The sequence below is a fragment of the Taurulus bubalis genome (assembly GCF_910589615.1).
Source record: "Taurulus bubalis genome assembly, chromosome: 17".
Classification (NCBI taxonomy): Eukaryota; Metazoa; Chordata; class Actinopteri; order Perciformes; family Cottidae; genus Taurulus; species Taurulus bubalis.
In genome coordinates, this window is record NC_136605.1 from 19,124,099 (window position 1) to 19,141,280 (window position 17,182).

General features: G+C 43.6%; 2 protein-coding genes across 2 annotated transcripts in view; one reads left to right on the plus strand and one right to left on the minus strand.

Annotated features, from left to right (window-relative positions):
* Positions 1-7,664: 7,664 nt before the first annotated feature.
* wnt9b (wingless-type MMTV integration site family, member 9B) lies at positions 7,665-12,369 on the minus strand (the record flags this gene model as incomplete). The annotated part of the gene is made up of 4 exons (XM_079233015.1): positions 7,665-8,251; positions 9,687-9,952; positions 11,452-11,705; positions 12,284-12,369. 4 exons carry the CDS (start codon positions 12,367-12,369, stop codon positions 7,790-7,792), a joined length of 1,068 nt encoding a protein of 355 aa, XP_079089141.1. The 3' UTR covers positions 7,665-7,789.
* A 1,749-nt stretch (positions 12,370-14,118) lies between these two features.
* Positions 14,119-17,182, plus strand: part of arf2a (ARF GTPase 2a) — a 7,204-nt gene continuing 4,140 nt past the window's right edge. The window contains exon 1 of the mRNA XM_079233063.1: positions 14,119-14,153. The gene's annotated coding sequence lies outside the window, so the exon portion shown is untranslated. The remainder of the gene's footprint in view (positions 14,154-17,182) is intronic.

The window sequence follows — 17,182 nt, forward strand, 5'->3', positions numbered from 1 at the left end:
AGACAACTCCCAAACAACTGCAAATACACACAAAACGACTACAAAGGGATGCAAAACGACCAAAAATAGATGCAAAATAACTATAAAGAGATGCAAAACGACCAAAAAGAGATGCAAAATAACTATAGAGATACAAAGTAACTATAAAAAGATGCAAAACAATCAAAAAGAGATGCAAAATAACTATAAAGGGCTGCAAAATAACTATAGAGAAGTGCAAAATGACTACAAAGAGATGCAAAATGACCAAAAAGAGATGCAAAATAACTATAAAGGGATGCAAAATGACTAAGAGATGCAAAACGACCAAAAAGAGATGCAAAATGACTATGAAGAGATGCAAAAGGACTACAAAGAGACACAAAACAGCCATTAAGAGATGCAGAACATCCCCAACAATGCATAACTACACAGACCTACGAAACAAGAGATGCAAAGCGACCAAAAAGAGATGCGAAGCGACCAAAAAAAGACAACTACCTGTTACTACCAGACACTACTTGGAGACACAAAACAACTCCTGCAGTTGTTTTGTTTCCAATACATAAAGGAGAGGTGGGGGCCCTTTTCCATGTCTGTGTCCAGGGGCCTTTTGTTGTCTCATAATCTGTCCATGGCTGTCGGTTGTTTGGAGTCACACACAGTAGTTATTTACTGATATTCTTTAATGTCAGCCTATTTATGTCATTTTTCATTTTAATTTTCATTTATAGAGTGTGGAAAAGAGAAGATCGGCCTCGTGGTTTCCCGCTCTTGTTCTTCCTCTCAGCTTTAGTTAGTCTGACCTCCGAGAGCTCAGCGTGATCATACAGCTGTCAGACTCTCACACACACACACACACACACACACACACACACACGCGCACACACAGCCCTGTGGCCATGCCACCTGTGACACCCAGACCTCTGGGGATGAGAGATGCCGTCCAGCCCTGTGGTCGGATGACGGGCTCAGCCGAGATGGGAATGCAAACAGCAGCATGGCACGCAGCGCTGCGCCGGGCTTCCCCGGCCTGACAGCTGCAACCGCACTCTCCTGATGGACTCGTACGCAAGTGTGCGCTTCACAGAGCTCAAAATGTGTTTAATGGCCCATTGTTGTAAATCTTTTTGAATGACAGTGACGACTTAATGAGTTAGATCACTGAAAGGACATGAAGTAGAATAATTGTGTTGCCGCAGATAAATAAATAATCACAGACAACATTCCAGCCTTTTTTTTTTCTTCTTCTGGGGTTGTTGCTGCTTGAGAGGACACATTGCTCTTCCCTTTATCTGTGTTTTCTCTCCATCGGATATTGTTGATCTGGGAAAGTTTTGTTTCGGTTGTAATGGAGGTCAAAGAGAGAGAGCGTGTGTGTGTGTGTGCGTGTGTGTGTGAGTGTGCAGCTGAGAGAAAGGAAGAGGAGTAAATTATATTGAGCACGGGGAGTCAGTTATGGAGGTGCATAAGGTCTTATCATGTCCTATCGCAGCGGCTGCAATGTAGACCCTGCTGTTTGCGCTGCAGGTGTTTCTGTGGAGCAGCATGGGAACCTCCTCCCCCAGGAGTTTCCCAGTGGGAGGAGGTGGGGGGCATCTTTGCTGTGTTAAATCAATTCACAAGCACTCCTGCACTCTTGTACTATGCACTTTGTCTTCAGCCACATAACTCAAGCATTCGGCCCTCATTCAACCATTTTCTGTGTTTGTCTTTGCTTCATTTGACAAGTATGTTTCTTGGAAACATCTTATTTAGGATTTGAATGCACTTTTGTTGAATAAAAGCCAGCTAGCGACTCGTCAGTGTGACCAGTCGACTAATAATGAGGCTACAGCGCCAGGTAGTCTCTTTGTGAACGTGGTAGAGCTGCAGCCACGATGAGTTTCTCTAGCGGCTAATCTGTTGATCAGAAAAATGTCTCACAACTCAAACTGTGCATTCCAATATCAATACTACCATAATATTTAGTATGCCAAATAAATATACGGTATGCTTGGTACGTCAAATGTATTCTGTCAAAAGTAGACATGTCTGACTGCATCTGGTCGCATTTCTCAGTATGCTAGCTTGCATTTCTCAGTATGCAAGCTAGCAGGCCTTTTCTGGCTAATCTGACCCACAATCCTTTGCACAGTGGATATATAAGCAAAGGGATCAAAGTTCAAGTTGCAGGTGTTATGAGGAAGTAGTATTTCCCAATTGGATGCATACTGCATGCAACAGTGTTGTCCACATGCGACTCTGCAAGGCTGCGCTGAGGCACTGAGATACTTTGAGCTAAATGCTGATTAGCATTTGCTAATGGGCTGCTTCCGCTGAGGCTGAAGGGACTTCAGCAGGTATTTAAGTATTGAAGTAGTGTTGAGTCTCTTGACTTCTTAACGTGCATGACGCAGCAAGTAAATGGTCAACTTTCCGCGCTGACTGAAACATCCCACGCCTCTCCTCAGGGACGCGTCCTCTCTCCCTTGTCGTACACGTCGAACACTAACCGCTAACTGGAGCGGCAACTCCCCACGGTCCCGTTGTTGAGCAGTTTTCAAATTTGTTGCCATGTTGTTGTCGTTTCCAGTGCTGAACGTGTCAAAGACAAAAGACGTGTGCCTTGATTTTAGCCGTCTCATCCTGCTTCTGAGTCCGATACGTTTTTTGGAAAACGAGACATTCAAATAACAGTAATTCTGACATGGAGCACAATAAAAGGCAGCAGCATCTCTTTTGTCTCAGAAAACTCTAAGTTCCAGGTCGTCGGGTACCGAGGACAATGATTTATTGATCTTTTGTTGAGTCTGTGCTCAGTTTCTTGTTTAAATGTAGGCATCGATCTCTCAAGGTCAAGCACAAAAACATGAGCTAAATAAGGTGATCAATGTCTGCAGCAAAGTAAACTCTGCAGGATCGTTAACACAAACAGTTATATAAGTTCACCAAAGTCAGTAGGATTCATTATCTGGGGACCATGCATGTCTGCATGAAATGTTATGGCGATCCATCAAGCAGTTGTTGAGAAGTGGGGGACCAACGTGGCCTTTATTGTCGAGCCATGGTAAAAAAAAATGGCCATCAGAATCTCCAAAAGCCCCAAGCTGACATATTTTAAATTGCTTGTTTTGCTCGACCAACACTCCAAAATAACAGAGATATTTTGTTGAATGTTGAAGTCAAAGAAAGCCTGCCAATGTTGATGTTTTTTTGAATAACTGGAATGAAAACAATTTGGGGCATTTTTTTTTCTTGGCAAAAGAAATTCTAATACAGATTTTATACACAACAAATGGACCTATGCACACAATATTAAAATCTGAAGCTTATGTATTAGCAAAAAGACTCCAGACTGCTAAATTGTAAGCACCATATCATTGTTTCCACTCAAATAGAAATTATAAATGAACTGAAATCTTATCAAAATAAAAGCTGATTAGTTTTCTGTTGATCAATGAATCGACGAATCCTTTCAGCTCTGATCGACGCAGCAGAATTCCTCTGAAAATACTGTTTTTTTTCTTTGTGTCTGCTTACATTACTATTCATACTGTAATAAAGTTGTATTCTTCGCTCATCTTTCTTTCTTTCTCTCTCTGTCGGCAGGTGAGAATCCATCATTTCAACCCCGCCGCCCGCTCAATTGACCGTCACACGTAGACACCTTCTCCCCAGCCGCTGTGAGGAGCTCAGCCACCATCCCGTCCAGAGCCTCTGCGTTCGGCCCCCCCATAGAGGTATGCACTCAGCCTTGTCATAGCTCTAGGCAGTGCATGTTCTTGTTGTGGGTTGAGCAATTGCATTAGTCATTTCACATTCCAAATTCCTACCCCATGCCGTATTCACAACTTCTCTGTCTCTCTCTGTCTCTCTCTCTCTGTTCCCTCGTCTTCTGCACCAAATCAATGCCGCTCCTCATCCTCCGCATCATTTAATTTTCTCTCTGTGCCATGTTGTCGAGGTGTTTTTTTTCTTTTCGGGATTAGGCCCGGCACTGATGCTATCTGAGCAGCTTCTCCTCAGAGGCGGAAGTCTTGTCGGGTTTAGATGTTTGACCCGAGGCTCCGAGGTTCCGATTACAGGACGGGATTGCGCTTTGTGTCCTTGAGCAAAGTATCGACCAAGCCTCCCACGCTTCAGTTAACATCTCCAGTTCTTACGCAAATGGCTGATGTATAAACCTGAAAGTTATGTATGTTGCTTTGAATACTAATTATATATTTGTGTTGGCCAAGCAAAGCAAGTATAATACATATCTAAAAAAAAAAAAAGCCTCGGCCCTGGCACGCCAATTCATCTTCATCCATCAGAGCCGTGAGCTGCTGCAGCGCCGCGGTAACCTTTACCTGAACCAGGCCGACGCAGACAGGTAGTGTTACCGCCAGCGTCCACCCACATCGTCTGTGTCATCCCGTGTCTCAGGGGGACAGCGGAGCAGCTCCAGAAGCTCCAGCAGGCCGACGGCCCGCACAGGGAAACCTGACAACACACACACACTCCTGCTGAAGTGACCACAGGTGTGCACACGGCAGGTATGCAAAAAGCCTCTCTGCCCTCACCTGTCTCCTGTCAGGACTGCTTCAACACACACACACACACACAGGAGCTTGCACCCCGGCTCCGTCCAACCCCCCCCGCTCAAAGCAGCCGCCCTCGGGGCTTGTGCGTGCGAATCCGGCTGTGGACTCAGCAGCCCCCATCGCTGCACCCCCTCCGCTCGGGGTAGCGAGGGAAATGAAGGCTTTAGGAGTTCATTATAAAACAACAACAGCAGCAGCGGGGGATCGGCCTCCCGGGGCCGAAAACTATCCCCTCTCATCCCTCCATCCTCATCTTTTTCCTTCATGTCCCTCAATATCTCAACCCCGGTCCAGCCTGGCTTTTTTTTCTTCTTTTTTTTTTTTAAATACAGCATTCACGTTGAATAAAGTTAAATATTGATCCGCACTATTATAATATGAGGAGTTAATATAGTGAGTCAGTATGAACTCGTTTGACCTGCCGGCTGACGCATTTATGTATCACTGAACTGTAGTTTTCAACTTTATTGTCTAAGAGGGGAAATTAATATTGAAGTAAAGGATACAAGCACAGGTTTATATTGGCAATATAATGCTGTTATTAGATAGACAAAAGCATTTTGTAGCTGTCCAGCGAAAACCAAAAATGTCCTTGGAAAACAGCCTTGTGTTCTTTGTGAAAATGAGTTTTTCAGCCAATCTAGAGGGTTTTAAATAGTGTTTTTAACTTTGGAAGCGTGAGAATTACCTCAACCTATGAAGTATTACTTGATCCATCAATTCATTGGAAACAATTGCAAATAACCACATTTTGAAATCGATTTTCATTCTGGAAAGATGTGATCAGATTTGAGAAAATTAAAAAAAAGTAATTTCCTTTTCTATTTAATATTTATTATCCCATGTCAGGAAATGTGCTCCTCTGTTGAAAATGTAAAATTAAATAAAAAGTTTAAAAGTAACTTTCAAAGGATTTTAGCTTTACATAATTGACAATGTTTGATTTCAAGATATACGTAGAAAGATCGAAGATGAATATATCTTTTAAATGAGGAAGACCTTTGAGCCTTATCCATTAACCCTTTTTATTATGTCTGAAATTGACTAACATTTGGCTCATCTCATAGTTTTATCGCTGTTTTTCGTTTCGTAACATCTGCTGATTTCTGCCCCTGAGGCATGCAGCATACTCATCACACTGAGACATAATTTGCTCCAACAATATAATAAACTGTACATCCATTCCAGAGACATTCTTAAAGTCATTAAATCTGTGAGAGAAAAAAAACGCTTTGTAATTTAGAAATTGTCCTCTAATTCCCTGCAATACTTGGGGTATTCGGTTGATGTTCTAATAAGGAATAATAATGTGTAATCACAGTAATTAGAGAGCAACATCAAAAGCACAACCTCATACAATAAGACCTCTGTGTGCTGTAGGTTCACTGCAAATGAGTGGAAAGTTATGATTCACGCATAATGGCACGTAAACGGTTCTCATCGTCGTTCTGGAGGAGCCCGGTGTTGCTCTCTAACGGGGGTCAAGCGCTCTGCTCGGCATTCTCCTGAGTCACCGTCGCCATTATGATTGCCGTCGTGGTTTCTGCTCCAGGCACAACACCTGTGTGCGTGTCCTGCACCCAACCGCCCGGCCCGCCGCCCGCCGCCTTTTTACTGTGCGGTTGAGGGTGATGCAGCGAGACCACAGTCCTTTCAGATGAAAAGGAGGGCAGAGGGTGCAGAGTTTCAGGCAGGTGTATTGCTATTGCGTGTGTGTGTGTGTGTGTGTGTGTGTGTGTGTGTGTGTGTGTGTGTGTGACCTCCTGCGGCCGACTGATCGAGACACAACAAAACACATCGCTCTTACAAATGCATCTTCATTCGTCAATCTTATTTATTTTAAATAAGAGTGTAATGCAACAGGATAAAACTTTTTTTTTTAAAGCATTTGAGATGTGGTGATATGCATAACCAAATTCAAAAGAGCTGTACAAAAAAAAAAAATCTAAAATACGATCTTTAAAACAAAGGACAGGGCATAACTCTGCATAGCTCATAAATCTTACTGATATTTTGCCAAAAGATGAAGTGAGGTAGAAAATTACGATTCCACATTGTCATACGCCTGGAGCCCCGGCATGAGTTATATTCATATCATATATACAGTTCAGAATCACTCAAACAAAACACAAAGTGGCCGATAAAATGAAGCCTTTGGGTGCGACGTGCACTTTTGACCCGCGCACACGGACACATGTGAGTGGTCCTGATGTAAGGATAAGTGAGTAAACATGGGGAATTTCTTTGATTAGCAATTTGGGGAAAGTAAGGAGCACGATTATCCCACTTCAAAGGCATTCAGAACAACGATGTGGCCAAATTAGACTTTAAAGGACCAATTTGAAACTTGAAAGCACAGCGTAGTGCGCTTCGATACATAGAAGAAACTTAAGAGCAGGGTTGGTGTGTTTCCAGATATTAAGCGTTCATCATTCTTTTGTTTGGTCTTCCCTCTCTCTTTTACCGCGGGTATTTTCCCTTTGTTTTGTTGAGCACACATTAGGTGACATGGAGAGATTTCCATAAACATTTCCATAAGAGCAACTGAAACCCAGCGTGTGTCTTTACACAGCAGCCCTGTTAATGCATGTTACCCCTCAAAGCTTCCAGTGATTCTGTTGAGACATACATGTTCGACCTACACACTGCCTCTTCTTCTAATGTCTATGATTAATTATGAACTTTGCATCATATGTAGCAAGAGCAACTTACAGTAAGTGCTTGTTTAATCAGAAATGTCTCCACAGCAGACAGAAAGACAGACAGGTGGATTCCTTTTAAGGCCATTTTAGCCTCAGTGGCAATAACAAGAAGGTTAAAGTATAAAACAACAGACACAATGACTGATACAATAAATAGTCAAGTGGAAAACGGGCCAACACAACAAAGTCACTGCCAGAGCTCCCCTGCAGACGGGGGTTTGACATCCAGTCCAGTCCAGTACCGGTTTGAAGAGCTCATTTCCCTCCGTCCCAACAGGAGTGGGATTTCAGTGCATCCAGCGAGAGGAAAAGCAGAGTGGTTTGAAAGCATCCTCACCTACAGTGAGCTGCTGCGTATCAAATCTGGTGATGATTAGCAAATAACCAGCATTGTTAAAATGTTACATGTCGTGTATTCCTCCCCAAATAACATGCAGGTGAGACTGGAGGTCTGAGGAGGAGGAGGAGGAGGGACCCCTCGGTGTGTCCAATGGATCAAGTCTTTTGCACAACGGCCTCCACTTCTTCTCCCTCGTCGTTCCGCTACGCGTCTTTGCAGGTGTACACCTCCTCCTCTCGGACGCACGTCTGGCACTCCACGTGGCAGCACCAGCGCACCTGGCAGTGGCAGGACAGGCTGGTGAGGCGCATGGCCGTGTTGTAGCCGCGTCCGCAGCACAGACTCTGGCAGCTGGTGTCTTTGGCGCAGGACCGGCCGCCCGTGCCCGGGGAGTAGCGCGAGGGCCTGCAGAAGCTGGGCGAGTCCTCCAGGTGGACCAGGTCGGTGGTGCGGAGGCTCTGGCCGTGGCGGCGGGGCCCGGCGAGCTCCGTCTCCCCGGTGGCCGCGTTGGTGACGCTCAGCACTCGCACCGCCGTGTCGTACCGGTACTTCAGCAGCCGCCCGGTGTCGTGGAAGGGAGACAGCTGCTTCCAGCAAGTCCGTACGGCGCAAGAGCCGGAGACGCCGTGACACTTGCAGGTCGTTTTCAGACCGCTCTTCACCGCCTGAGATAGGAGGAGGAGGTGGAGGGAGGAGAGCAAGGGAGGGAGGGGGGGACAAAAAGTGTCAGTTCTTGCAGTTTGATTCATTACTCTTATCTGGGAGATCTATCTGGACAGACTGAGACAGTTTCCTGCAGGCTGGGTAGGAGGTGAGGGGTGGTGGTCTGCGGATAGTGTGCCTTTAGACCACCTCAGTCAACAATTTTGACATAATGGATTGAGGGGGGACTGCTCAGAATGTCATATTTCATTTAACGCACATTTCTCACTTGGACAGCTCTTGCAATTTTTTCTTTTTCTTTCCCCTCAATGTGTTGAAACTAGCTCCCGTCTGCTCCTCTCCTGTCTCTCCTTCCTAACGCCCGAGGCGGAGGTGACAAACGGTGCAGACAGTGGAATCTCTCCACCCTGTTCTTTGTACATGCCTACTCACGGAAAAAAAACATTGATAAGAATTTGTGCGCAAAGAAGTGCCAAAAAAACAAATTTGTAGCAGTGGGTTCAGCATCGGTGGCCCCCTTGGTTTTTAGGTGAATAGTTCACTGAGCTTGATGGTCAGCGATGAGAGCGCGATCACTCAGCCTGAGAGCCGCTGTCTTGGCGGGGGCCAGAGACAGGTCACACAGTGGGAGCCAGAGGGTATTCTGGGTAGAGAAGTGCTGCTCAGTTCCTCCCTTTGCAGGTATGAACCCCTCAGGGGCCTTCAGAGCACCATTACTGAGAGGCGAAGGGGCCGCAGACCACTTCACGTCTTTTTTGTTAACCCGGCTCGCGATCTCCTCTCGGCCCGCGTAAAGTGAGCGAAACCTTTAAACTCGGCGAAGATGAGATAAGATTGCTTCCTTCGGCTTCTTCCTGTTTTCTTTTCTTTCGACCAAAAAGGTGTGAGCTGCAGGAGTGGGACCCCCCCCCCCCCCCCCCGGGGGGGCCTGCCGCTTCAGAGTGGTGCTTATGAACATTAGGCGGATTTATGAAGAGCACATGGGGATCCAGTAAGTGGAAAAGAACGCTCGCTCGTATATTAAAAAGAGGCCACGGTTATAATCGTTCTCTCCGACACGAGACCTTTAATTTTCTGTAGGCCCGCACAGCAAGCTTTATCATGTCTGAGAACACCTGGCTCCAGCGATCCCACAGCCGCGCTGTCTCCCTGCTCCGCTGCCTCACCCTCTGCCTCCGTGTTATCCACCATGGGCAACAAATAAGGAGGCGTTTGTCTGGCGGGTACTGCGAGGATTACAATTCTGTACCCTCTGATGGCGCTGGAAATGTAGTAGAGGTGTAATTATTATGTACAATTGCAGCCCAACTAACTGAGATAATTGCGGCTCAGGTACAGATGATGTTTATGATGTTGCCATAAAGGGACGAGGAGTAGGGAGGAGGGAGGGAGGGATATTTACGCTCAACACTTTTGTGTTTATTTGTTCGCACTCACCCGAATTCCGACGTTGATGTTGTGGGCGTCGACTTGAGCCCTCAGGTCCTTGCTGACCTTCTTTTGGCCGAGGAACTTCTTGAGGAACTTGGTGCTGTATTTCAGGTTGTCGCCGCAGACCCCCCACTGCCACGCTTCTCGGTGCTGGATGCCCGGGGAGTCGTCGCACGTGCACCTCTCCATCCGGCCGGAGCTGCACGCTTTGGCGAGCGCGTGGGTCAACGCCGCCGAGGACACCGCCAGCAGGAAGGCGGTCTCCTTGAACGCTGGGATCGATGTGAAAGGCCATTTTTGTTAGCGAATTATAATGCACAGCAGTTTGTTTTTATCTATATATTTACAACAACAACAACAACAAAAAGACATATTTACAGAGCTTTAAATGCTATTTGTGCCAATCAAAACACACACTGTATAGCTTAAGGGATTAAATCACAGTTTACCATCAGAAACATGTCTTTTGTGCCACTGGTAAGCCTTCAAGCCAAAATGTTTACAAAGAGCTCACTACGTTGTCATGGTTTAGGACCACAATATTATTCTGCAAGTTTTCTTGTGTCATAATTCCTCTTCTGACCTTTCCTTTGGGTTACGCACTGTTATTTGCTTCACCCGGAGCCGTCACCACGGTATATTTTGATCCAATTAATTATTATTTTGACTAGGAAGGATTTTCCCCAGATGAAAGTGGGTAATCGTGCCACCCTTTTCCTCTGGGAATGGGCGCTTTCCCGAGATAAAAATAACCACAGGGCCCGAGCGCACTCCACCGCACCACATTTCTTGGCTTTCTACTCCCTCATTACCTCCATGCTGACCTGTTCATGTTCTCCCCCACACTGATATCCATATGCATAAAGCATTTTCTGTGCAGGGGACTTGAGCGTTCTTCAATATGGTGATTTATTCTATTTTTTTTTTCTCAAGCGAAGTTAATCAATGGTTGTATCAGGTCATTAAAAAAGAATTAAAGTGCACAACTTTTAGAAAACTCTTTTTAGTGGTTCCATGAAGTCGAGGGACAAAATAGAATAAAAGAAAAAGGAACACGAGAATAACTTTAAATAACTAATACATATAAAAACGTATAAAAAACGTCTCCGAATGCAGCACAACTAAAAACTGTTTAAATTCTTGACACTGATTTGCAAAATTAGTGAAGCGAAAAGTAAACTGTGGATAAAGTGTGTGATCACATGACATGCAACCACAAACAACAACTGATTATTGTGTTTATATTGTTATTCTTAAAGCCATAACCTAATATATACACTGATATTTTTTGTGATATGTATTACACGGTTCTACATAAAAATGTAACTTCAGATGTTCACCTTTTATCACATATCTGTGTTGTCATGTGGCTTATCGCCCCATTAATAATAAAAAACCACAGGCAATATAAATAAGTTATTAAAGATAGACATCAATCATGTTTGATAAGTGCCTCCAGTCTTGGCTCCAAAAGAGAGAAACAATTGGCTCATCCTCTCTCTCTCTCTCTCTCTCTCTCTCTCTCTCTCTCTCTCTCTCTCTCTCTCTCTCTCTCTCTCTCGCTACTTTTGTTGTTGCAGATAATTTGATGTTGCCACGAGCGGCAGGCAAATGTATCTTATTGGTGTCCTGCTCAGAGACACTCGTGAGAGATACCGCATGTCATCTAAGTGAGGGATGAAGATGAAAAGAAAAAGCGGGCAGCCATGGATCTGTCTCATTTGAAGTGCATTAAAGATAAAGACACATAACTGGAAAGTTTCAGGCTCACCTCTTTTCAGAAGGCTCCCCCGGCCGTCCAGGCTGCAGTTCCAGCGCTCGTTCCTGAACTGGTAGCGACACTCCAGGAGGCTGAGGCGCACCGAGTCCCGCAGCGTCTCGGCCAGGCCGGGCTCCCGGCGGCACAGCCTCTTCTGCCGCCGGGTCAGAGTCATCTGCTCGCACTGCTTCAGGTGGGCCTTGCCCGTCGGAGCTTCATTTGAAAAGGGACCAGGTAAAAACACGAAGGGCTCCCGACCGGTCAGCCTTGGAGTGGAGAGAAAAGAAGAAGGGGAAAAATAAATTGAAATTGTGTAAAGCAGGTGAGTTGCATATAAGTAAGCCTTTGATTATTAAAAAAATTCTAATAATTTTTAAACTTTATGAAAACATGTGACTTTGATTTACACTGCCACCTGAACCTGTTAATTTACTCCGTCAGTAAATTAAAGCGATTTTTGTTTTGATTATTTAAATTTGAGTTGATAATACCTAAACAATAGAAACCCGTTTCCGGATTAAATAAACTGCAGTTTAACAAATCCAGGAAAAACGCGCAGTAAAGTCACGTGATTAAAATGAACTTGTTGAAGATGCATCTTAAATTACCACCGGTGGTGATGATTGTTTATTGTAACAAATTAGCACGACAATTAGCAAAACTGTAGCGGATTCGAGCAACGCAACGCAATGGCAATGCACCTGAATAGTTTGCGCACAATTACGCGTGCGTAATTTGGCTCAACTGTGTAGTGGTTGCCGTTTTGATGCCCTCTAAGAGTTAAAACAACAAATCAATCAAGTAACGCGATGGGCAGAAGTGGAAAAAGGAAAAATCGGCTGACCCAAAATAAGCAGCAGTGTGCGAGAGAAGGATGCAGAGCGCAGCGAGTCGCAATAGGCAGGCGGTCCGTGGGAGCCTGGAGCGCATGGTGCCGGGTTGGCGCTGCTCTTCATCTCGCTGATTCTTCAACGGAGAAAGTCTGTGCCGTCTGGTCGGCGCATCTCTTTAAGCGACCCCACGCGCACACAGACTCTCAAATCCGGTGCGTCGGGCCCAGTGGTCCGCTGAGGAGGCAGGGCCCTTTGGGGCCGAGGGGAGGGGGGAGCGCACCGTCCATGCTGCATCCTCATTGGATTCCCTTCAATATTGTTACTGTATGTTCCCTCCCACTGGAGCTAACGCCACCCAGGTGGACGAGGCTGCAACCTCGACTGCGTTTACCTGCTCGGGATGTAGACTTGAGCACAGCCGGGGACTCGTCACCAGGATGCTTCACGTCTGCTGCGGAACCTGCACTGGAACCAAAACCCCCAGATGGCTCCACCAGTTAGAGCCAAACCTGGGGCAATAGTTTTGTTCATTTGAGGAACAGATTTGAACCTGAACATTCAAATTTTGGTCTTGAACTTTGAACTATTGATAAAGTGTATGAACAGTTTTTGGGGATTACATATCATTTTGATTTAGTTCTTAGTTGTTGTTTTTTTTAATAAAAGATTTTGTTTCCAGTTTTCAGTAACATATTTTATATTTTCAACTTTCACTTTTTTTACAGTTTCAAATCTTATTTGTTCGAGTTCAAAACTTTTTTTTTCAAATGAACAAAACTATTGCCCTGGATTTGGCTCCATGCACCAGACTCCAAGTTGAACCCACAAGGACAGCGCACCTGCACCCAGAGGTGTCCTTGACCATGGAGGAATGCAAAAAACAAAACAAGTTATTGCATTGTAATCATTGTAGCAAAGCAGCAAAATACAGCAATCACACTTGAACCCATGAAAGCACAGCATTCAAGAGAAGAAAAAAAGCAAAATGATCCACGAAGCCAAAGATTAAAGGGCACAAACGTCCAGTATGTTATTAAAGTCACACACATCATACACTCTCAATCTTCATTGGTCCTCCAGAGAAAACACAACCATGGATGGAGCCCCATCTAGTGGATTCAATACAGAAATTAAATCTTTGAACATCAATGGATTTTTATAAATGTATAAGATTATAGATTATTCTCGATTGATTGATTGATGAAAATCATTTGGTCGTTAAAATGTTTAAACATTGCGAATAACCCCCTCAAAATAGACCCGACTGGTTGGTGCAGGGAACAAGGAAGCAACACATGTGTATAGGAGGAAGCCAGTACTTTATTAATCACCCACATACAACAAATATCCGGTTCAGAAAGTCCTTAATGACGTGACACACATATATTTAATTTATCTTTGTGACGTGTTGGTGAAGGCAACCATAATTAAATCTCTCTCTCACACTCTCTCTCTCTCTCTCTCTCTCTCCACCAGATATATCACCTCGAAACGATTTAATACAACCAGACCACCCTAAGCACATTTATTTTAACTTGAATGAAATACTCTATATCAGCTATATAACAACTTTAAACATGTTTACTTGAACAGGACCCCCACTGCTCTAATTAGGTCAATTACCCTGTCATAATGAAAGTGATGATTTAAAGTATTTTTTAAATGTACTTTGGTCAGGAGATTATATATATATATATATATATATATATATATATATATATATATATATATATATATATATATATATATATATATATAAACTTTAATTTGAGCGTTAATCCCGAGCCTAGTCGACAGGAACCAGAGGGCGATGCACCGGAAAAAGCCCCAGTGCAGCGGAGCAGGACCAGGAAGGAAGGCGGACCGAGCAGCGCAGTGAAGGTACAGCTAGTATTCATAAACATGTGGCATTAGTGCGCCATAGATATCGTTTGTTTTATTTTAATAAAGTGTGGAGACTAAAACGTCGTCAGTTTGCTGTGAATCCGCGACCCGTAACGTGACGTTGACGTTTCGCTCAGGAAGTTTAAAAAAAAGTGTTTTTAATCTCTGAATATGAATTAGTCTTTGACGGAGTTTCTTCCTCGAGTTGTGAACGTGAATCTCCTAAAAAAAAAAACATCCTAAAAAGCATCTCGCTCACACTTTCCAGCGTTTCTAAACTCACCAGCGTTACGCCAGTTGCGTATCCACGAACGTAACAAGCTACGTGACGTCACTTCCAACGTCAGCCAAAAGTCTAACGTGTTTTGATTTACGAGCTGAGATTTAGGACAAAACACAAGATGCGTGATGTTTTTTTATTTAATTTGACGATGCACGTTAAATAACATCTCAGACGTCGATCGGAACTACGTCTAGAACTAATTCTCTATAATTATCCCCAAACCTCAAATGACATTTAGGCATCTTGTTGCGAAAGCCTGAACCTGACATTCCTGTTTACTCCAAGGAGCAGCTATTAAACAGCTCACTCCACCGACTTAACCCTCCAGGAGCAACATAAACGCGTTGGTTAGGATGTTACCGGGACATAATTTAGTCCTATTGTGGGGTCAAATGTATAATATAGGGTTTTCTGTCATTCATGGAATGGTTCTGCAACCCAAGACACTTTTATTTTCATTATAAATTGCATTAGTCAGTATCTGAATCAACAAAAAGTGAGCGATGTTGAAACGGCCATCACATATTTGCAGTCCATTTGTTTTGCATTTTGCAAAGATGCTCTATTTCTAAAGGTATGAAGCCGAGGCTGTGAGAAGCAAAAGTCTCAGTGAGGCCTTGAACTGTTCGTTCCCAACAGACGGAGGCAGAGCGGTTCACTCCAGACATGAAGTCACAAGTCCACAGACAAAACACGCGTGTTTTAGGACACCTGCCAGGAGCAGAAACATGTTTAAGTATCCTAATCTCCACCTCCCGCTCTTCCCATCCCGGCGAGGTGAACCTTATTTATTGCAACTCTAAAAGGACGAGCTCGCTCTCTGTGAGTTCGCCATCGCATTTCGATCCTGCTTGATGAATTACTCCAATTATTAATTTATTACCAACAACACGGGTGGCAAATTAACTATTTGGACACAGCGGCTGATTGATTCCACGTGATTACGGCAGCGGGAGATTAAAGCTGAGGCCACATAAGTAGGAGGACACGCTGTCTGTTGACATCTATGGACAACAGGCCTCAGCTTGTTCTGCCAGCTGCGTTCAGCAAGCAGCTGAAGAGGAAGAGCGCTTCATCTTCAGAGCAGCTCTGAAACGGCGTCTAATCGGATACAAGCAGGTGATCGGTTGAGGAAAAAGCAGTAGAAACAGGATTTACAGCACTGAACTACTTGTGGAATGCACTCGCCCTGTTGGTTGTTCATTTCCTGTTTTATCTTCCTGTAACATGGCGAGGAGGATGCAGAACTCACTGAGTTTATTAGGGGGCGAAGAGCGACAGAAATTCTGTCATTTTGTATTATTGTTCAAGTCATTTAGAGCTGCGGTGATTAATCAATTAATCAACTACTGCAGAACATTAATCTGCACAGGGTTCTTATGGTCATGGAAAACCTGGAAGAGTCATGGAATTTTTAAATGGTTATTTCCAGGCCTGGAAAAGTCCTTGAAAAAAATAAAATCCCAAAGGTTTAGTAAAAGTCATGTAAATGTGTTATATTCATGTGTTCATGACGTTCATTTACGCTGAGCTTGAAATAATTGATATGCTTCTAAAAGAAAGACGCTCAAAATATAAGCAGGCATACATACAGGCATCTATATAAATGTTTATTCTTTTAATCAAACTATTGTGTCTCATTTAAGGTTTACTGTATTCTTTGGAATTCACATTGTTTGTTTAAATACTACATTTTCTCTTATTTTCATGTTTACACTGAGATTTCACGAAATGTTTGGTCATGGAAATGTGGTTTAAAGTCATGGAAATCCATTGTTCAAAGTGTGTATGAACCCTGCTGCAACTGTTGATAATCAATATTTTTTTTTACAACTACGCAAACAAAATGGCATTAAATACAAAAAAATATTGAATAATCAATGTTTTCTTTTTAATTTGGTGATAGCCACTTGTCTTTTTTGACATTTCATAGATTAAATGATTAACAAACAGTAATGATTTGTTGGGTGACCCTAAACCACAGATTTCTGCTGACAAACATAGCTGACTTCATGACCTCCAGTCTGTGACGGGAATTTAACTTGAAGACATTGTCGTTTTGAAATGCTGCTCTTCTGCATAATGAGGTAAAACCAGAGCGTGCAGGAGAAAGACAGTTTCTGCAGGTCTAATTCAGTCCCCTCTTTAGAAGGTCTTTAAAAGTGCACAGTGTCTTTTTATTTTATATTTTTCTTTTGCAAAAACTGAACAAACTGAAGTAATCATTTTTATTTTGCCAATCCAACCATTAATGTTTCTGCTGCGCAGCCAAGTCTACTTTGCAATGCTGTTGTTGATTATATCATCAGAAAGTGTTCTTCTATCCAAAGTGTTGTATATGTGTGGTATTAAAAATATCTTTAAAAGTCTTAAAGGGACAGTTCACCCCCAAATCAAAAACATAATCCATATGAAACATATCAAACTGCTCACAACAAGGTCTGCGGATTAATCTGAGTAACTTCGTCATGATTTCTGAAAAGAGACGAAGCTGTTGAGTTTTTGGGGGTAATATAGACTTGGTTAACCTGCAAAAACCCTGGAGAGAAATAGAATAATTGAATGAAGACATTAATCGATGTAATGAACAATAGTTCAGCATCGGTAGCTTGGTAACGAGCTGACAGACGTGGCGGCAGCAGGCCATGCGTTGCTAAATGAGGTTAATTATGTGAGCAACTTGATTACAAGCCCAAATTAATTTTGCTCTCTGCAGCCAAAGATCCCTTACGAGGGAAGACCC